At 44.1% G+C, this 22,645-nt stretch overlaps 1 protein-coding gene across 2 annotated transcripts in view; it reads right to left on the bottom strand.

Moving 5' to 3' along the window:
* Positions 1–22,645, bottom strand: part of COL18A1 (collagen type XVIII alpha 1 chain) — a 250,975-nt gene that overhangs the window by 11,640 nt on the left and 216,690 nt on the right. For both annotated transcript variants that reach the window (XM_073577508.1, XM_073577507.1), the window contains 9 exons: positions 21,136–21,207; positions 20,806–20,850; positions 20,577–20,622; positions 15,636–15,707; positions 10,336–10,373; positions 5,052–5,141; positions 4,813–4,966; positions 588–661; positions 142–270 (listed from right to left, as the gene is read on the bottom strand). In XM_073577508.1, coding sequence (XP_073433609.1) covers positions 142–270; positions 588–661; positions 4,813–4,966; positions 5,052–5,141; positions 10,336–10,373; positions 15,636–15,707; positions 20,577–20,622; positions 20,806–20,850; positions 21,136–21,207 — 720 coding nt within the window. The remainder of the gene's footprint in view (positions 1–141; positions 271–587; positions 662–4,812; positions 4,967–5,051; positions 5,142–10,335; positions 10,374–15,635; positions 15,708–20,576; positions 20,623–20,805; positions 20,851–21,135; positions 21,208–22,645) is intronic.

The raw sequence follows: 22,645 nt of genomic DNA, 5'->3' as shown, positions 1-22,645 counted from the left end.
ACTATTATCTGGATTTAAATAATTATTTTATCCTCTACTCTTTGGTGAAGTCAAGGATTATCTAATTTTTTCTTGTTTTAATACATTAAAGTCAGTTTTATTTAGATTTTGGTACATTTCTCCACAAAATGTATGACTTACAAGTATTTTTCGGAATCCATTCCTTACTCGCACATACAATTCTGATTGTTCCAGTACCAATATAATGGTCCCTTCTCGGAAAGTCTGACCCAAGTGAAGCATAGTCTGATAAGTATGCAGTACTGTAGCCTAATAAATAAAAACGGAAGAACGCCATCATTAGAAATAACTGAAAAACCAAGGCACAAACCCAAGATTTAGATTATGATTTTCTGGTCAGAAATTAGCAAGGAAAAAGTTGAACCAACCATTGATGTTAGGTCATGAAAAAGCCTCACATTTCATGAAGGACAAGTTACAAATCCGGTTTTAGTTGCATCTTGTAAAGTCAAAGATCATACAAGTTCACCTTTTAGAGAAGTTGGTGTCCAGCAAGATTTTTATCTTCATATGTATGCAAGGTCAATTCTTCCTTTATGTGCTTTTGGCTTATGCTTACTACTTACCGTAGAATATCCTCCTGAACCTCCTGGTTGTCCGGGTGGCCCTGGAGGTCCTGGTGGTCCTGGAATGCTTAGAGCTAAAAATATACAAAATAATCTTTTTGGAAAATAATCATAATTATATGTTCTGTTCGACACCATCATTTTGTATATACCGGGATCCCCTACCAAAATAATAGCCTGAATCCTCAAAAGCACCCAGTCCACAACTAGCTCTCCCTGTGTGCAGTCGGACGCGATTCTTCTCTCAATGGAGTCTTCAGGAGACCTGTACCACCAGTTGGGTCTCTATGGTAATTAGTGCAGAGTAAAGTGGGTCTCTCCTGTAGGATCCTGGGCCTCCACCTTATGCCAAAGGTCATATACCCTTGTTGGAGCCACTTTTCCCTTTTTTTAGGCAGCACTTCTTTTTCATTTTAGTGACCAAGTGAAAGTTAAGTTTTAATATAAACTCGCACATTTTGCTGTATTGTACTTGACATTGTGAGGTCCTCTGAATTTTGAGGTGGACACCGATTCCCACTCTATTGCTTTTTCTCTGTGTATGTGGTGCCATCTACTAGTTAAATATATACAGTATTTGTTTTAATTTCAATGGTTAAATGTATTATTTTCTATCTACTGTTTACCCCCAGAAGAAAGCAGATACCCCCAAAAGAATTGCATTTTCGAGACCCTAAACAATACAGTTGGCATGTGAACAGGCTCTCACATACAAATCTGTGTCATTGTCAGGTCTCCCTGCATTCCACAGCGGTTGGCCCCCCTGCTGGCCAGAAGCAGTATCACTCACGCAGAGTTGGTGAGAGCGGAGTGATACTGGGACCAGACCTGTGTGTGAGAGCAGAGTGATACTGTAAGAGTAACAAGCAGGAACGTGGGATGCAGTGACGAAACGTAGGCAGAGCAAGGGTTAACAGGTTTATTTACGGGGGAATACTCCACGCAGGGAGGTAAAAGGTTAAACAATAGAAATGGCACAGTAAAAGTACAATGCTACAAAACAACGGCAATTCGGAACCTGCAGCTCCTGCTGCGAACTCAGTGGCACCGACAACGGCCAACATAGTGTCCTTGGAAATGGGGTTCAACAAAACACCACCCCCATCTTCTGGTAACAGTGGTTGGTCTCCGGTACCTCCCACTGCCCATAGTCCATATACTGTAGTTTCCTTCAAGGTTACGGGCCACGGTACTGTCTAAGCTCGACGAGACTCCTGCACAACTCTCCTCACAATCTCGGTCAAGCCAGCCCAAAGTGGCTGACGGTAAAAAGGGTCACAATCTGGTACGGGCCCCACGTGGCTCAGGAGTTAACGGCAGGGTACATGGGTCTGTCCTGTCCTCAGTCACTCGTATGGGGCACGTGTGTTTATACTCGTGGACACGGAGCATTCTGTGCCTTGCTTTCTGACAGTCACCGACACACACTGCATGTCCCTCTCTGTACCCGGTTGCTGGCGGCGGCAAATAAGTCGCTGGTCTGCGAGGCGCTGGTACTCCCCACACAAAGCACTTCTCTCTGACTCCGGCACGACTGGCTCTGCACCTCACAGTTGATGGTCATCACCTTCATCTCTTCTCGGCATTCGACATTGTGACTGTCTGGCTCTGGGTGTGGTTGCTTTCTCCTCGCCGTACCTTTTCTCCCAGGGGCGGTGTTCTCTCCAACTCGCAGGACCTTCAGAGGGATGAGCGAACATTCCCTGACGTCTGTCTTGGGTGGGGCAACTTCCAGACAGATGATGTCCCATTCTCCCACATGTCCAACACCCTTGTCTGCATCTGTCTGATGGGCGCCTTAGTCTGGATCTTCGGCCTCTGTGGGAAGAGTATCCCTTCTGCTTCCAGTCTTCACCCCAGGATACGGGGTTAAACTCTGGAGCTGCTACTAAAGTTGCTTTCGTGCGCCAAACCTCTCCTCTGACTTCTGCCTTTAGCCGTGAGTTACCTCGGGGTAGGACGCTGGACTCCAGGACAACAGCAAGGGTTTCTTTCAGGCCTTCGACTTCTTCCTAAATTCTTATCATTCCTTGCAGAAATTTGCAGGACCACTTCGGCTCTTTCTTGTTCGGGGTGGGTACTCCACAACACCAGACCATCCCTGTCAAGGCTGCAATCCCCTGCTCACCTATGCGCGCCTCTGCCCCAATGTCCGCAAAACTCAGGAGTGGGTTAGCTCACAGGCGCTCATGCAAAGCCCGCCCAAGCTGCACATCTCTCAGGCCCGTCACTAACTGGTCTGGCAGCACTATGTTGGGGGGGTCCTATGCCGTCTTTCTTAAGAATTGTAGTGTGTAGCTCCTGTAGTGCGTTCATGTACTGTGTCACAGTCTCCCCCTCTCTTTGAATACGCCTAAATAAGCCCGTGCGTAACTCCCCTACGTCCGTGGGGTCTCCATGTGTCTCTTCCAGTATTTTCAGTACTTTGTCAAAGTTGTCTCACTCATAGGAAGGTTGTAGCATGACGGAATCCCTGGCCTCTCTGGCTAGAGCCATCAGGGCAAACCTCCGCCGCTAACGCAGGAGTCATAGGGTACATTCCCCTGACCCGCTCAGTCCAGCTCCAGTACAGTACATTCCCGGTAAACTTGGGAGAGTACTCAAAATTGTCCGCAGAGGTATAATAGCCCTTGGAGCTCCCCAACTGCTTGGTCTGCCACCCCTGCAGCGGTAGACTGCATCCTGCCATCTACGCCAAATGTAAGAGTAACAAGCAGGAACGCGGGATGCAGTGACGGGACGCAGGCAGAGCAAGGGTTAACAGGTTTATTACAGGGGAATACTCCACGCAGGGAGGTAAAAGTTTAAACAGTAGAAATGGCACAGTAAAGTAGAACGCTACAAACAATGGCAATTCGGAACCTGCAGCTCCTGCTGCGAACTCAGTGGCACATACAACGGCCGACGCATTGTCCTTGTTAATGGAGTTCATAAAAACAATACCCCCATATTCTGGTAACAGTGGTGGGTCTCCGGTACCTTCCACTGCCCATAGTCCATATACTGTAGTTTCCTACAAGGTGACGGGCCACGGTACGGTCTAAGCTCGACGAGACTCCTGCACAACTCTCCTCACAGTCTCGGTTAAGCGAGCCTAAAGTGGCTGACGGTAAAAATGGTCACGATCTGGTATGGGCCCCGGCACGGTCAGGGTACAAGGGTCTGTCCTGTCCTCTGTCACTCATATGGGGCACTTGAGTTATACTCACGGACACGGAGCATTCTGTGCCTTGCTTTCTGACAGTCACCGACACACACTGCTTGTCCCTCTCGCTCTCTGTGCCCGGTTGCTGGCAGCGGGAAATAACAGTCGCTGGTTTGCGAGGCGCTGTTACTCCCCGGACAAAGCACTTCTCTCTCACGACGGTCTCTGCTCCGTTCTGCACCCGGCTACTCTCCTGGCAGCGGTCCCGCTCTAGATAGTTGAACCCTGCCGCAATGCCAGTACCCAGTGGGGGAAGGAAAGGCAGAGCGCGCCACTCACCGCTCTGCCCTGGCATCAAACTGCTCTGCTTTGCGTGCTTTTCCTCTTTATATCCCGGCTGCTGCGCGCCCTTTTCTGGCTCTCCCCGCCCCCTCTTGTCAGCAAGAAGCGCTCCGTCTCTCTCAGGCTTCTCTCATGCAGCAGAGGGAGATCCGCCCCACTCAGTCTACCCCCCAGGAACAGAGGATGCAGCTTTCCTAGTTCTGGACCCGGCATGCAGGTACCCCAGATCTGGTCTATCTCCTTAAAATGCCGGGATCAGACCTGTGTGTGAGAGCGGAGTGATACTGGGACCCAGCCTGTGTGTGAGGTGCAGTGCAATGCAGCTGGAATGACGAGTGACCTGACAGCGATGGAGATCTCTGTGCGGGAGCCCATCCACCATTGGCACTTGCCAGCTGAAATTGTGTAGGGTCTGGTGAGCGTTTTCTTTTTTTTTTTTTTTTTGGAGTGGTGTCTTTCTTTTGGGGATGTCTGCTTTATTTACTTAAAAACCTGCTGTATTCCTTAACTTTTTTAGCTGCCTGGACACTTCCTCATTGAACTGCAAATATGGCTTATTTTTTGGGGTAGGGCTTATATATCAAACCTACTCCAAAAAGGCAGAAAATTCCTGGTAGGGCTTATTTTTGGGGTAGGGCTTATTTTCGGGGTAACACGGTATTTAGTGTCCAATCATTCCAGCAATGTGAGCTATTTTTAATTCTAACTTACTTTTTAAAAATGTACCTCTCCACTAACCTGGTCTGTTTGGTCCAGGATATGACTGGGGTCCAGGAGGTCCTGGTGGTCCTGGAGGTCCAGGTGATCCCTGCCTTCCTTCATATCCTACGCCTGGAGCTCCTGGTGGGCCACGTGGACCCGGAGGACCTTGGACAATGTCTCCTTTAGCGCCCTGAAAATGCACATGTATATATGTCCCCATATGTCATGTAAATAAACATTATGCAAATAAGATGTATTTCATACAAGTCACTTACCGGCAAGCCTGGATATCCAGGATTACCTGGAGGACCTGGAATTCCTTGGCCATGTCCACCTCCAGATTCTCCTTTCTCTCCCTTTTCTCCCTAAGAACATAGAATCCAGTATCAGGAAGATCAATGGTACGTAGTACGTAGAACCAAATCATGTCAATGCTTTTCACTTACAGAATTTAAAAGAGACCACAATTGTATTTATTTTTTCATAAATCAATCGTACACACGAAAGTAAGAAAGTTTATAATTTATCTTATTAGAGAAATCTGCTTCTTTCTCTTCCTGGACCGATCATACATTCTCAAAATTCTCAATTCATGTGTAAAGTCTGTCTTCAGTGCATACAGATTTGTTTTCATTACTGAGATAGGAGGGCAGTTGGTGCTTATAAAGTTCTATGGAAAACTGTAACTGTTTTAGAAGTTACAGCAGAATGTCTCTCTCTACCTACTCCTCCATAAGATTTTAGAAGCACCAACTGTCATCTCTTATCTCAGCATTGTGAAAAGCTGTCTTGACTGAATACAGAATTTACCTGTGAATTTAGAGTGAAAGACAGATTTTTCTAATGCACTTTATTACAAAGTTGTTCATTTTCATGTGTAGTATTAATTTATGAAATGATAATTAAAACAGTTCTTCTTTAATTACCCCTCAAGTGGTTGTACTGAACCCTGATACCTATGGGCAGACTCGTATTGAACATGTATTTTATTACAGCTCAAGACATTAAAACATAGTTTTTAGTGAATAAATGTTTTCAACAAATTTTGGGATACAAGTCTGACTACATCAGGGCCAAAAATGACTACTATATTTGGAGGGTATGGAGCATAAAGCACAAAACAAATGTAACTTTACATTTATGTTCATATCCGATCACATCATAATTGCTCTCACCTAAGCTGCTTAATAGATCTACACGGTACTTATAGTGATGTTCTGTAAACTCAGAATATGCTGCCCTGTGTGTGTACATGAGAAATAACCATTTCGGGCCAGTATATGATTTGTACACTAGAAGCTAGTACATTAGTCACTAGAAATGTTGACATATTTGTGCAGTCACTAGTAAGTAGGGAAAGAGGCAATTTTCTCTGATATTTTACAACTGTTCTCATCTTCACCTGTACTAGTAATTTATTAAATAAAATCTAATTAATCTTTAACTTGACAAATGAGTCGTATATCAGGATCCAGATAAAAATGCTTAAAGACCTTGTCTGAAACTAAGTGAATTTCATACCTTATGGTTAATTATTTGATTATTACATCACTCACACTGCTTCTATCGCCGCCCCTGATGACGTCTCAATTCAGTGAATGAGACAACGGGCACTGATGTCTGGCAGCGTAAGGGAAACTATGGTCACTTCTTCATCACTGCTATTGAAACAGGCTATTATCAGGGGAGAGAAGACAGACACAGTAGTAAGTGACTGCAGTGCCGCCCCTTGATGATGCTTCATTTCAGGGTGGAAAAGAAAGCATTGGAAGTGATGGCAGCCCCAGGCCTTCAATGTGGATCCGTTTGAGAATCCCCAGTGCATGCTGTGGGACTAAAATAAATCCTCATCAGAAGAAAAGGGAAAAAAAAAAAATAGACAAAATTAGCATAGAGAGGGAAGGGTAGGGAATTTTTAATTGAAGCACATTAGAAAAGTGATTAAAATATTAAATGTAATACTTAGATATATAGTATGAAATTCACTTAGTATCACACTACACCTTTAACTAGCTTGAAACACAATACAAGCCATTGAGAATGTGTGCGCTGATCCAAAATATCACAATATGCCAAGTGTCAAGGTAACAATTGCTACATCTGTATGGTTTAAGGTGCCAATATACATAAATGCAAAGTCAGTCTAACAACCAATTTTATATGTATTGGGGATGCAGACTCTACTTTGATAGCAAATTTTAGGGGAAAGAAAGAAATCTCACAGGAGAGAAGTGGCTACAAGATCTTATTTTCCCCCCTTCCTATTACGATCAGATTTGACAAAAATATAGGGAAGCCGGGAAGAATAGCTGTGAGATTTACAAGTGTTCATGGATCTTTGATGTAATGAAGGCCACACTGGATTCAATATGCTAAACTTTTATTCCCTGGGAACCCTAATTTCACTCTTCCTATTGAAATAAACATCCATTGTCAAGTAGCTTTTGACTACAGCAATTGCTAGCTTTATTGTCTTAAAGGGAATCTGTCAGCAGGTTTTGATATGTAATCTGAGGGATCATGTGGTAGGGGATAAGACAGATTTCAGTGATGTCACTTATTAGGCTTTGTGCTGTTGTTTCAATACAATTAATGTTTTATCACCAGATTATCATTAGAGATGGGCGAATGTGAATAGTAAAGTTCGGCGTCTTTACCGAACCCCCTCTGTTCGGGCACGGACACCGAATACAGCCTTCACCAGGAAGTTTATGTTACTGTTCGGGTTCAGATGTCTAAACACCGGGTGTTTGTCATGCTGTTATGTGCATGACAGTGCGGCAAACACCGCTTGATTTCACCACCGATCAGGGAGCCGCGGTTCCCACGCTGTCAAAAGACAGCGTGAGCGCAGAGGTGATCAGAGTTATAAAAGTTTTCCTCCAGTCACTGGTATCAACTGATGGGACTACTGCTCCTATCAGTCATTGCCTGCTCTCGCTAATAACAGTGAGAGCAGGAGCAGCTGATGGGAGTATTCATCAACCGGCGCCTGTGCTGTAAATAGTTTAAAAAAAAGACTTTCTCACGGTGCTAGTGGGATCTCAACAAGGTCACAAAAGTTCAGCCTGGCTGGGAACACAGCCTCAGTGACCAGAGGTAACCACTATGACGTCACCGCCGGTCATTGAGGCTGCGCTCGCAGCAGCTCATTCACCAGCCTGGACGGTCGCTTCTTGGCACCATCCAGGGTGAAAACTTTATCCTCCAGTCATGGATTACAGCATGGGACAGAACGACGGATATTGTTGTTTTTTTACTTTTGTTTTATCACAGGAGACGAGGGTTCACTGGAATTAGGCGTTAGGTGAGTATAACTGTGTTTGTTATCTAATACTTTATATAAAGCTCAAGTGTGTGTATGTATGTGTGTGTGTGTGTGTGTGTGTATGTGTATATATATATATATATATATATATATATATATATATATATATATATATATATATATATATCCGGGATTGGCATCCGCACCGTTGCAGCTAGAGCCACAAAATTTGGCACAGTCACACGTCTGGACCCCAAGAGTGTCCTAAGCTATGTTGTGAGGCGAAATTTTAATCCCGCGCGTTCCATTTCACCAAACAATTTTGCCCCTATCTACATAATGGGGAAAAAGTGTGTGTATCAAGCCCCGCCCCTCATTATGATGTCATAATGGTTGCCATGGCGACGCAGATGTCAGGTTGCAAGCCCCGCCGCTCATTATGATGTCATAATGCTTGACTGTGGGATGGAGGATGTGTGATGGGTATATGGGCACTGGACTATGGGATGGAGGATATGTATGACGGGTATAGGGGCACGGGACTATGGGATGGAGGATATGTATGATGGGTATATGGGCATGGGACTATGAGATGAAGGATTTGTGATGGGTATATGGGCACTCGACTATGGGATGGCGAATATGTATGATGGGTATATGGGCACTCGACTATGGGATGAAGGATATGTATGATGGGTATATGGGCACGGGCCTATGGGATCGTGGATATGTATGATGGGTACATGGGCACGGGACTATAGGAATGGAGGATAATTATAATTTGTTTTAACTAACCACAGTTAGTTACTATGCCCGAGCAGCGCCAGGCTCTTCAGCTAGTTTTTAAATATAAATGTAAAAGTGTGTTTTGCTTTATTTCAAATAAAAGACTTTATTCTTGCTGTGTCTTATTTACCATATAACTGTAGGATTAGTAATGGATAGGTGTCTTATAGACGCTTCTCCATTACTAAGCCGTGGGCATGACGTCACCTGACAATACAAGAAAAAAGGGAAGAAAGTTCCAGCGCCAGGAATGGAAAATTAAAAATCCATTTTATTGTGCCAATGCATATTAAAATTCCAGCAGGTACAGCATATCAGTCGGATGACTGCAGAACAACGCGTTTCGACGCCTCAGGTCTTAATCATGTTCAGGTCACATCACCCCCACAAATATGAACCCTTACTTGCCACCTCTACTGGGGCAAGTGGGAAGAGCTGGGAAAAGCACAAGAATTAGTGCATCAAATAGATATGCCTTTTCTGGGCAGCTGTGGGCTGCTATTTTAAGGCTGGGGTGGCTTATATCCATGGCCCCTTACCAGCCTGTAAATACCAGCCCCCAGCTGTCCGCTTTAGCAAGGCTACTTGTCAAAAATGGGGGGGGGGGGGAGCCTACACCATTTTTTAAAATTATTTATTTAAATAAATTATTGATAATTCTTGATAACCAGCCTTGCTGAAGCTGACAGCTTAGGGTTTCAGCCCACAGCTGTGAGTTTTGCCTGGCTGGTTATCAAAAATATGGGGGAACTGACGCCGAGTTTTTAAAAATTATTTACAGCGCAGGGGTCGGCTGATGAATACTCCCATCCGCTGCTCCTGCTCTCACTCTTATTAGTGGCAGTAGGCGGCGGATTATGGGAGCAGTAGTCCCATCAGCTGACACCAGTGATCAGAAGTAAACTTTATACCTCCGATCGCAGCTGCTGGCTCATGCTGTCTTTTGATAACGTGGGAACCGCGGCTCTCAGACCGGCGGGGATGATTTCAAGGCCGATCAGAAGCGGTGTTTCCTGCGCTGTTATGCACATGGCAACGTGACAAACACTGGATGTTTGGGCACCCCATTCAAGTAAATGTGGTTCGGGTCCAGGTACAGTTCTGGTACCCAAACTTTTTGTAACTGTTCCGCCGAACCCGTCGGATCCGAACATCCAGGTGTCCGCCCATATCTAATTAACACTACATGGACTACAGCTGGTGGGAGCCCTGGAGAGACCACGCCCCCTCCTCCGATAAGCAGCTCACTGTCAATATACAATGTACACAGAAAGCTGTGCTGCGGGCGGAGATACCTTTCGGAGCGCTGCGACTTGCTACAACTGATTGTGTCACAACTGCTGCACCCAGAAATAGGGTCTCTTCCTACATTATGCCACTCTCATATGGGGTAGCAAAAAGCTTTAAAGGGACTCTGTCATCAGATATTTGATATAATTTAAAGGTATTTTCTCTAAAATTCAATGCAATTACATTTGATCGCTCTAACCCTATAAATCACTCACCCGCGTTGGTAAATCTCTAAAATCATATGGGAAATTTCCTAAAACAGAAAAAAAAGGCATTTAAATAAAATATCATCATTAATAATTTAGGATTTAACTGTTCTGGAATCCCATTACTTTAATCTCCTGTGATTATCAAAATATGATACGGACTCATGCAGGCAAGTAGCTCCTGCCACTATACATTTGAAAAGATACATTTATATAGTTTTTCTGATATTCATAAACATAATGAAATGTTAGAATTCGTATGTAAAATTAACTTGCGCTAATATAATGTACCCAGGTTACATAAAGAAGTGCATAGTACACATAAATTTAAAAAATGACCATATAGGAGGATAAATTACCTTACCTGGTAATTGGAGGAGTGATTCTGGAGAGAGGAGTCTTCAGAAACGAGATAAATGAAAAGGTCCTTTCCAATGGTATTCACTAGCCCAGCGGTAAATGTGGTCTCTGAACCTAAAGGGTACTGTCTTCAGACATGCCGCTGTCCCGGCCGGTGACTGGCGTGCAGCTGGAGATATCAAGTGGCAGACTGCAGGGGTAACAGTCGCTGCATACAAAAATAAGCCTGCAAGGTCCAAAAACGCTGAAGGACCTTGCGTGACGTCACAGTCACGTGGTGTACCACGTGACAGGCAGAGAACGCTAAGAAGCGCTGGGGGAGCCAAAAAACAATATTCTTGAATCGGGTTGAAGTTGGATTTCTTTTTTAAATTAGTGTGTTGGTAAGAGTCTGTAACTGCAGGCAGACTCATAACGTCACTAGAGGTCATTCTCTTTTTCATATAGAATTTCTTAATAGCCAGTCTCCTCATAAAGGTTTTAATACCAATAAAGGCCTGAAATTTGTTAAAACCAACCTGCAATAAATTGTATATAGGATGAACAATACGTTGGTTGAATGTTAGGATTGGGGAACATTTACGTAATATATGTAAGAAATTCACAGGACATCCCCTTTCTAACCACTACCTCATACATTATGGGGGCTCTATAAGGGACACTAAAGTGACTGGGATCCAAATAGTTAAAAGAAGTTTGAGGAAAGGGAATTTTATTCACCAGATGTCCAGGATAGAGAGTAAATGGATATATGAATTAAACACCTTGATTCCAAATGGTCTAAACAGCGAGATAGAGCTGTTCGCTTTTAATGTGTGATAGAATGATAAGTCTCTGTAAGCTATAAAAGGGTTACTTTCACCCCCTGGGGCCATCCCTGAAGAAGGAATCCGAGAATTCCGTAACGCGTAGGATTTGCAATTGTTTTTTTCTCTCACCCATGACAGCACCACGGAGAGAGGGGGTCCGCCCATCAAGGACAGGAACCTACAGATAAAAAGGCGGCACCTCTCCTCCGCCCCCAGTTGGGTTCCTGTCCTTGACGGGTGACCCGTGGAACCAGCAGCAGCAGATTATCTTTGAAGAGGAGTCCAGGGACGACTCGTCCGGTACACTGGCAGCGGGGAGGCCCCTGTTGCGGCGGGGTCGGTGCCTGATGCCGCCACCGCTGTAGCCGAGGGGCTGTACAGGGTGAACGGGCGGTGGAGGACCGAGCCGCCTCTCCGAAAAGGAGAATGGGGCTGGAGGGACGCCGGTACACGCGGGGGCAGCGCGCGGTACAGAGGTGTACCAATATGGCGCTGCCCCGGAAATGGAGGAGACGACTTCCGGGTCCCCGCGGTTGACGCATGCGCACTGCGCGCTCCCCGGGGCACAGAGCTGTGCAGGCTGGGAGAGGAAGTGACGTCACGCCCGGGAAAATTTAAAAAGAGAACGCTGCAATTACTCCTTGCTGGAAGCGTCCTGTAAGTATGGAGGACAACGACCAGCACGAGGAGCAGCCAATGCAGCAGCATAAGCAGCAGCACAAGCAGCAGCATAGGCAACACCACCATCGCCAGCAAAAAGAAAAGGACTGCGAGGACCGGTCCAGTAGCCACTCCACGCAGCGGAGCAAGTCGACTGCGAGGAGCAAGTCACCTTCTGTGGATCAGCCCATGAGGGATCCGAATCCACCTCCCGAACCGGTACCTGCATCCGCGCACAACGGGGTAAGTGATCTACGTGAATGTCCTCCATTTTAAATAGACTCCTTTCCCTTAGGGAAAGAAGAAAGAAAAAACAAAGAACAGGGAATGCCCCACCTGTAGCAGACTGCTACCACCAGCTTGGGATAAAAAGCTCTGCGATTCCTGCATTCAGGAAGTTCTTTGTGATGAAACCCTGGATTACGCCTCGGATCTAAGAGCCGTAATCCGTTCGGAGTTTCAAAGTGCCATTTCATCCCTAAAGCACAAAGGAAGGGGAAGGAAAAGGGACACAATAGTAGCCTCCCAGTCAGAGGCCTCGACGTCAGGGGAAGTTACATCACATACCTCAGGCACCGACACGTCATCCTCAGATGAGGAAATAGAAGGTCGTCATTGCTTTCCTCTGGACGAGGTAGACATGCTAGTAAAGGCGGTAAGGTCTACCATGGGGGTAGCAGACCCTCGGCCAGATAGATCAGTCCAGGACATAATGTTCGGGGGACTAGGCAAAAAGAGGCACAGTTTTTCCGCTGAACGAAAATGTACAGGGTCTGATAAAAAAAGAATGGGAGAGACCAGATAGGAAGAACTCCACGGTTCCCTCTCTTAAAAGAAACTACCCATTCGATGAGGAGGCGTCCACGTCTGTGGACAAAGCCCCGAAGTTAGACGTGGCGGTCGCCAAAGCCTCCAAAAAATTTGCACTCCCCTTCGAGGATATGGGTACTTTAAGGGACCCATTAGACAAAAAAGCTGATACTTTCCTCAAGGGCACTTGGGAATCAGCAGGAGGAAATCTTAGGCCAGCAATAGCGGCAACTTGTACCTCCAGAGCCCTCATGGTGTGGGAAAGTCAGAGAAGACAGGGCACGAATGATATTGATAGCCCCGTTTTGGCCAAAAAGAACCTGGTTTTCTTGGCTGAGAATACTGTCAATAACCGACCCCTGGGTTCTACCTGATCTCCCCGACCTTCTGTCCCAAGGTCCCATGTTACACCCTCGGGCAGTGAACCTCCATTTAAGAGCATGGAATTTGAAAGGACACTGCTGAGGGGGAAGGGGTTCTCAGAAAACCTGGTTTCCACGCTACAAAAGAGTAGAAAACCGATCACAACCAGGGCCTATGGTAGAACTTGGAGGAAATTTCTATCCAGCTCCGGGGTAAGGGTTCAGGATGGAGTACAAATCGACAAAATTATCGAATTCTTGCAAAAAGGGTTAGAACAGGGGCTGGCGACTAATACTGAAGGTACAGGTAGCGGCTCTAGGCACCCTTTATAACCAGGATGTGGCGGGCAACCCTTGGGTAGCACGGTTTATGAGGGCCGCAGCCAGATCTAGACCAATAACCACCCAGAAATTACCATCATGGGATCTAAACCTAGTGTTGTCTGCCCTAACAGGGCCCCCCATTCGAGCCCATCCAGTCAGCACCCCTGAAAACCTTATCATTAAAGCCTATACTCTTAGTGGCCCTAACATCCGCTCGCAGAGTGAGCGATATTCAAGCCTTGTCAGCGATACCCCCGTTCACTAAAATCTTGGACGATAGAGTCATATTAAAGCCTGACCCAGCATACCTACCTAAGGTGTCAACACACTTCCATAGGTCACAAGAAGTAGTCCTTCCTTCTTTCTGCCCAAACCCTAAGAATAGGGGAGAGGAAAAATTTCACACCCTAGATGTGAAGAGGTGCTTAGTTCAGTACTTAGAGGCCACCAAGGAATGAAGGAAGGAAGGGTCTCTCTTTGTGTGTTTCCAGGGACCTCGGAAGGGACTCAAGGCATCCAAGGGTACCTTAGCAAGGTGGATAAGGGATGCGATTGCCCTGGCGTATTCATCCAGTGGGAATACCATCCCGGAGGGTCTAAAAGCTCATTCTACAAGGGCAATGGTGACCTCATGGGCAGAAAGATCAGAGGTATCAATAGAGCAGATCTGTAAGGCGGCCACCTGGTCAACACCTTCTACCTTTTTCAGGCACTATCGTTTAGATCTAGCCTCTATGTCTGACCTGACCTTCGGGAGAAGGGTCCTTCAGGCGGTGGGCCCTCCCTAAGCTACCAATCTTTGAAATTCTCTCCATGGTGCTGTCATGGGTGAGAGAGAATAGCTTAGTTACTCACCGATAACGGTGTTTCTCGGAACCCATGACAGCACCCGCTTATTCCCCCCCTTTCACGTGTGCGGTGAGCACGAGTTAATGTGTATAAAGTGTTTTTGTTAGACACAGGGCTTCTCCATAATATGCAATATTATAATGTTATGTATATACTTTTGTTGTTAACTAACCAGGAGACCCTCTGATGCTCTGTAACCAACTGGGGGTGGAGGAGAGGTGCCGCCTTTTTATCTGTAGGTTCCTGTCCTTGATGGGCGGACCCCCTCTCTCTGTGGTGCTGTCATGGGTTCCGAGAAACACCGTTATTGGTGAGTAACTAAGCTATTTGGCTCCCCCAGCGCTTCTTAGCATTCTCTGCATGTCACGTGGTACACCACGTGACTGTGACGTCACGCAAGGTCCTTCAGTGTTTTTGGACCTTGCAGGCTTATTTCTGTATGCGGCGACTGTTACCCCTGCAGTCTGCCACTTGATATCTCCAGCTGCACGCCAGTCACCGGCCGGGACAGCGGCACGTCTTTAGACAGTACCCTTTAGCTTCAGAGACCACATTTACCGCTGGGCTAGTGAATACCTTTGGAAAGGACCTTTTCATTTATCTCGTTTCTGAAGACTCCTCTCTCCAGAATCACTCTTCCAAGTACCATCTAAGGTGATTTATCCTCCTATATGGTCATTTTTTAAATTTATGTGTACTATGCACTTCTTTATGTAACCTGGGTACATTATAACATTATATTAGCGCAAGTTAATTTTACATACGGTTATCATTTTATATTTTTTTGGACAAACTGAGTGGTGTCCTACAACTTGTTGCTGTGTGCCTTAAGGTTTTGCGCTTAGCGCCTTTGGTCACTTATATATTTAAATGTTAGAATTCAGTCTGTCTGTACCAACCACGAGGAGAATCTTAGGCGCTTAACTGCATACCACTTACACAATGAACTCAATAATAAATAGTATACAGTAAATCCCCTCCTACTTCTGGCAATTTCTTATTTTCTTTTACAATTTTGTTTCTTAAGTTCTGAAACTTCCACTAGTTGATGCTCTCCCAACAAGTGTTTCATAGAAATTGACATTGTGATTTTATTTTATTCTGTTTTGTTTTTTTTCCCCCTTTATTGTCTTACCTGGTGGGCCAGGGGGGCCAATATCTCCTTGATCTCCTTTTGCTCCTGGATATCCCCTCTCCCCTTTCTGACCTACAATAATACAATATAAGAGTTTGCCAAACAGTCTAAACATGGTATTACAACAGCTCAAAGCAATGATTAGGTGAAACCCTACCGGTAAAAGTTTTCACATGACTCCTCTTTTTTAAAAAGTGACTAAACTTTTTTTATTTAATGAAAGTTGTGATATATTTTTTTATAATATACCTCAGTACCCTATTTTGCTACGTTCTCTCCCAAACACTGTGCTGCTGTGCTGTTTCAGTGCCCAGTTCATGCTCCTTTAGGAGCTCCTTTCATCTGCTGCTCAGCAAAAGTCTGTATGCTATATTTTTATTAATATTATATTATTATTATTATTAATAAATTATATAGCACCATTGGTTCCATGGTGCTGTACATGAGAAGGGGTAACATACAGATTACAGATATCACTTACAGCAAACAAACTAACAATCACAGACTGATATAGAGGGGAGAGAGGAAACTGCCCTTTCGGGCTTACATGCTACAGGATGGTGGGGAAGGAGACAGTAGGTTGGGGGGTTACAGCAGTTCCAGTGATGGTGAGGCGGTAGCTCCAGTAGTGGTGAGGAGGCAGCGGGGATCATTGCAGGCTGCAGGCTTTCCTGAAGAGGTGGGTTTTCAGGTTCCGTCTGAAGGATCCAAGTGTGGTTGATAGCCTGACGTGTTGGGGCAGGGAATTCCAGAGGATGGGGGCTATTCGGGAGAAGTCTTGGAGGCGGTTGGGTGAGGAGCGAATAAGTGTGGAGGAGAGAAGGAGGTCTTGGGAGGACCGCAGATTCCTTGAGGGAAGGTATCTGGAGATTAGTTCAGATATGTATGGAGGAGACAGGTTGTAGATGGCCTTGTAGGTCAGTATTAGTAATTTGAACTGGATACGCTGAGGGAATGGGAGCCAGTGAAGAGATTTGCAGAGGGGAGAAGTGGAGGAGTAGCGAGGAGAGAGATTAATTAGTCGGGCGGCAGAGTTGAGAATGGACTGGAGAGGTGCAAGGGTGTTAGCAGGGAGGCCACAGAAAAGGATGTTGCAATAGTCGAGGTGGGACATGATGATGAGGCAATCTGTATAAGGGACATCTGTCTTAGTTTGGGTGTGAGGCATAAAGAAGCTCAAAATCCCATAAACAGATTGTGTGACTATAGAGCATGAATCTTGCCAAAGAGCAGATGAAAGCAGCTTTTAAAGAAGCATGAACTGGGTACTGAAACAGCACAGCAGCATTCAGTCTGTGAGAGGAAGATTCAAGATACAGTAATGACATGTATGACAAATTCATAAAGTTCCAATGCTTGGTGGATAATTAAATTAGGAAAAAAAAGTTTAGCTGCTCTTTAAAAGTATTTTCAAACAATAAATAATTTATCACCTACAGTTGTGGCCAAAAGTATTGACACCCCTGCAATTCTGTCAGATAATACTCAGTTTCTTCCTGAAAATGATTGCAAACACAAATTCTTTGGTATTATTATCTTCATTTAATTTGTCTTAAATAAAAAACACAAAAAGAATTGTCCTAAAGCCAAATTGGATAGAATTCCACACCAAACATAAAAAAGAGGGTGGACAAAAGTATTGGCACTGTTCGAAAAATCATGTGATGCTTCTCTAATTTGTGTAATTAACAGCACCTGTAACTTACCTGTGGCACCTAACAGGTGTGGCAATAACTAAATCACACTTGCAGCCAGTTGACATGGATTAAAGTTGACTCAACCTCTGTCCTGTGTCCTTGTGTGTACCACATTGAGCATGGAGAAAAGAAAGACGACCAAAGAACTGTCTGAGGACTTGAGAAACCAAATTGTGAGGAAGCATGAGCAATCTCAAGGCTACAAGTCCATCTCCAAAGACCTGAATGTTCCTGTGTCTACCGTGCGCAGTGTCATCAAGAAATTTAAAGCCCAAGGCACTGTGGCTAACCTCCCTAGATGTGGACGGAAAAGAAAAATTGACAAGAGATTTCAACGCAAGATTGTGCGGATGTTGGATAAAGAACTTCGACTAACATCCAAACAAGTTCAAGCTGCCCTGCAGTCCGAGGGTACAACAGTGTCAACCCGTACTATCCGTCGGCGTCTGAATGAAAAGGGACTGTATGGTAGGAGACCCAGGAAGACGCCACTTCTTACCCCGAGACATAAAAGAGCCAGGCTGGAGTTTGCCAAAACTTACCTGAAAAAGCCTAAAATGTTTTGGAAGAATGTTCTCTGGTCAGATGAGACAAAAGTAGAGCTTTTTGGGCAAAGGCATCAACAGAGTTTACAGAAGAAAAAAAGAGGCATTCAAAGAACACGGTCCCTACAGTCAAACATGGCGGAGGTTCCCTGATGTTTTGGGGTTGCTTTGCTGTCTCTGGCACTGGACTGCTTGACTGTGTGCATGGCATTATGAAGTCTGAAGACTACCAACAAATTTTGCAGCATAATGTAGGGCCCAGTGTGAGAAAGCTGGGTCTCCCTCAGAGGTCATGAGTCTTCCAGCAGGACAATGACCCAAAACACACTTCAAAAAGCACTAGAAAATGGTTTGAGAGAAAGCACTGGAGACTTCTAAGGTGGCCAGCAATGAGTCCAGACCTGAATCCCATAGAACACCTGTGGAGAGATCTAAAAATGGCAGTTTGGAGAAGGCACCCTTCAAATATCAGGGACCTGGAGCAGTTTGCCAAAGAAGAATGGTCTAAAATTCCAGCAGAGCATTGTAAGAATCTCACTGATGGTTACCGGAAGCGGTTGGTCGCAGTTATTTTGGCTAAAGGTTGTGAAACCAAGTATTAGGCTGAGGGTGCCAATACTTTTGTCTGGCCCATTTTTTGGAGTTTTGTGTGAAATGAGCAATGTTTTGCTTTTTGCTTCATTCTCTTTTGTGTTTTTTCATTTAAGACAAATTAAATGAAGATAATAATACCAAAGAATTTGTGTTTGCAATCATTTTCAGGAACAAACTGAGTATTATCTGACAGAATTGCAGGGGTGTCAATACTTTTGGCCACAACTGTATGCACAGGAAAAGTACATAATGTCTGATTGTTCGGTGCCCTACTATTGTAGTGTCGATCACTATAAAGGTCGGTTAGTCAAACCCTACGCAGTACTACTCCATTTAAATTCTACAGAAATAGCCAAATACAGCGCTCTATTTCCTTCGGACCTATAGATATTAAGATATTTCCAATATGTGACGTATATGTACGTCCCACATCGGGTGCCGGTGTTTGCAGGATGCTCATAAGCTGACCGAACACAATATCAGGCAGATGCTGACTGCGTTACACAGCCAGCATCTGCCTGTAATGGCAGTTTTTATCAATTTTTAACCATTTAAACACTGCTGGCAATCACTAACAGTGGCATTTACTTGTGTACCAAGTGTTATTGCACCCCCACATGATTGCGGAGTGTTGACAGGCTGCAGTGACCTCCATGAATACCATCTCAATCCTCCTATGAAGGCTAGCCAGTGGCTGAGATTCACAGGCGAACGTCATGTTGATTTTCTACTGTACCACAGCCGTATGTTCAAAATAAAATAATAAAAAAAGGTTATAAAGATATGAAAACAATATAAATATGGAGTCACGACTTTCCCCCCACCTTTATAAAGAAATATAAACAACATAACCATTGTTTGGTGTCATAACTCCCGTAACAGTGCAATCTATCAAAATATAAAATTAATTTATCTGTACTGTAATAAGGTAAACACCATAAAGAGAAAAAAAACACAACATGCCAGAATTGTTTTTTCTTTGTAGCCACTACAAAAGACATGCAAAAAAAAAAAAAAAAAAAAAAAAACCTTCCACCTAAATATTATATGCCCCCTAAAAAAGGCAGTTTGCCTTTCAAATAACAAACCCTTGCACAGATTGATTGACAGAAAAACAAAAATGTCATGAGTCTCAGAACAAAGTGAAAGAGCAATTTTTTTGTTTGAAATTTCTGTTAGTTTTTCTTCTCACCACTTAGAATAAATAATAAATGAATAAACAAGTTTTGCTATTGCGGTAATCTTACAGATCTGAAAATTCGTGCTGTCAGGTCATTTATACCGAACAATGAACCCCGTAAAATTAAAAAAAAAAAAAACAATGGCGGCATTGTATTGGTTTCCCCATTTCATGCACTTGGATTTTTTTCCCCTATTTTCCAGTACATTGTAGGGTCATTTGAAACTACAATTCATTCACCTACTCCCCAAAAAATGAAAGACCACACATGGCTATGTTGACTGAAAAATAAAGTTATTCTCTTGGAAGAAGAAGAGGTAAACAAACAAAAAAGCACAAAACAATATCCAGTTGGGAAGTGGGTAAATGGAGCAATAGAGTGCAGGATCAGCTGCTCTTCCATTTTAGTGATCGGTGAGAGACCAAGAAGAGGGGCCCTTGAGCAATCAGACATTTATCATCTGTCTTGTGGATGGGGGATAAATGCATTTTTAAAGTAGTTGTCCTTCCTAGGGTGACTGCAGACTTATGAATCCTCACATTGCACACACTGCGCATTGTGAGGACTCTCAGTTGCTGGGAGCATGACCGCAAGTATTCAATTTGCATATATGTGGTCATGTGGCAACTAAATGGGCCCAGTCTCTCTCAATGGAAGTGTATTGAGCAAAGACGGACATGTCTACTCGGAATGTGGCCGAAAGTATACATATTGTATACTTGTGGTCATATGAATGCCCGCTCTCGGCGTCGGGGAATCTTTACAGTACGCGTGATGTGAGGAGTCACAAGTCTGCAGTCACAGAGTGTAGAATGACTGCAGACTTGTAACCTAAGGCTGTACAACCCCATTAAGTGGGAAACTAAATGAGACTAAAAGAGATGAGACTAAAGGAAGACATTTTCACCCCCCGGGTTATTTTACCTGGATATCCTTGTGGCCCAACAGACCCATGATCACTGTATCCCCCCTGAAAGACAGCAAATGGCATGTAGAAGACACTCAATTGTGGCCCATTAAGTACATATTATGTAAAAGGGAATGGATTCAAATTGTTTCATACGAAGGCAACAAATGTTGAGACCATAACAGAAGTTCACCAGCATCACAGTCTTACATATTAATAACATATATTTGTGCATGAGATACTTACAATGGATCCTGGAGGACCAGGTGGGCCAGGAGGTCCGGGTGGTCCCTATTAAAAGAAAAAACACTAATGTTGTATATGTTCACTATCATAATATAAAGATTTTCCTGTAAGAACATATCATTTTATAAGTGTTTTAACTGGTAATAATAACCACAAAGATGCCCTATTCTAGCTCCCTTAATAGGGTCATGACGAAAAGCCCTCCTATGAGTGGCGAGAATAAATTCTTCGTTAGGGTCTTTTACAACCAGAATCCCCCTCACCTGTTTTGATGGAGTCTAACTGGCTCATGCCTAGTCTGAATAAACAGTGAAGATATATAAAACTCACCCGTACTCCAAATCCAGTAGGGTCTGCCGATTCACCTTTCTCTCCCTTCAGTCCATTCATGCCAGGACGACCCTACAAATAAGTGTTAGCTAATCTTAATAATACCTTATTATGGTTACAGTAAATTACAAAATCACCCCTCCAAAAAAAAAAAAGTCAGTGGGACCGTGGTCTCTGGAAGTGTCATATGAAATGGGCAGCAAGTTGTATGTGGTTCTACAGTACTACGAAAATGTTAAGTACACAGATTTTGAAAACTAAAATTTCTATAACATTAATATAGTTCCTACTACTGTAACTTATAAAATACAAGAATGAGGTTTTTAAGATTTGATATGAAGGCTGGAGAAGGTGATTTTATTTGGTTACTTGGCTTTGGCTAATCCGGAGATAAAATGACTAGTAAGTGTGGCAAAAGTTATCCAACCAGTGTCATCATTTCCTCTGGAATCCTTACCGGGAAGACTGTTAAATGCCCTCATACTATAGTATAAGTGGATTGCACCAAAGTTGTTGGGATCCACCAATCTTAAAGGGTAATTTTTAGTGACTTTGATACTGATGACTGATCCTTAAGGCATCAATATAAAACCCATAGGGTCCATCTTCCGATACCCGTACTGATTAGTTGACTAAACCGTCATCAAAACTTCAGTAAATGTCGCACTGTGCCTCTGGTAAATAATGGAGAGGACGCTGCGCTCTCAAGAACGCTGCAGACGCTACAATCAGTTGAGTGTTGAGGGTGCCGGGAGACAGATATTAATGGTCTATCCCAAAGATAAGTCGTCAATATCAGTCCATTTAATGTAATGTGTACAGACAACAGTTTTCTAAAATTAAACTGAATAGCAAAGAAATAACATTTTAATGAACACTTGCATTAGGGCCATCAGTATGATCAAATTGGACCAGTCAAGTAGAACAGTTGGTTTTTCTAGTATGGAGGCAGCCATGGCAACAAAATGCTTACAGACCATAAAGTTAAGTGTAGAAACTGGAGTCATAAAGGAGATCTCCACAGAAACAGTAGGACGACATTGGAGAACCTGTACATTTCATGGTATCAGAGAAGGACAGAGGTTGTGCAAGGAAGATAAAGAAAAAACTCAAAGACCACGGACAGAATATGTGTAAGGCTACGTGCACACGCTGCGGATTCTGCTGCGGATTGATCCGCGCAGATTTTGCAAAATCCGCAGGTCAAAAGCCTGCGGTTTATCTGCGGATTAACCTGCAGTTTTGCCCTGCGGTTTATCACCTCTACAATGGAGGAGATGGTAAACCGCAGCGGAATCCGCAGAAAGAATTGACATGTCAATTCTTTCTGCGGATTAGAAACCGTAGCAAATCCGCCCGGAAAAATCCGCACCGTCTGCACTGCGGTTTCTATTTCCCATAGGATATATACGGGTACTGTACTGCTGCGGATCCGCAGCAGAATCCGCAGCGTGTGCACACACCCTTAAAAGTAGCAAAATGGAATAGGAAAAAAAAAAAGACAAAAGAA

Source organism: Dendrobates tinctorius, unplaced genomic scaffold (assembly GCF_039654945.1).
Source record: "Dendrobates tinctorius isolate UK_male_01 unplaced genomic scaffold, ASM3965494v1 ptg000056l, whole genome shotgun sequence".
Classification (NCBI taxonomy): domain Eukaryota; kingdom Metazoa; phylum Chordata; class Amphibia; order Anura; family Dendrobatidae; genus Dendrobates; species Dendrobates tinctorius.
This window is presented reverse-complemented; position numbering and strand designations above follow the sequence as displayed.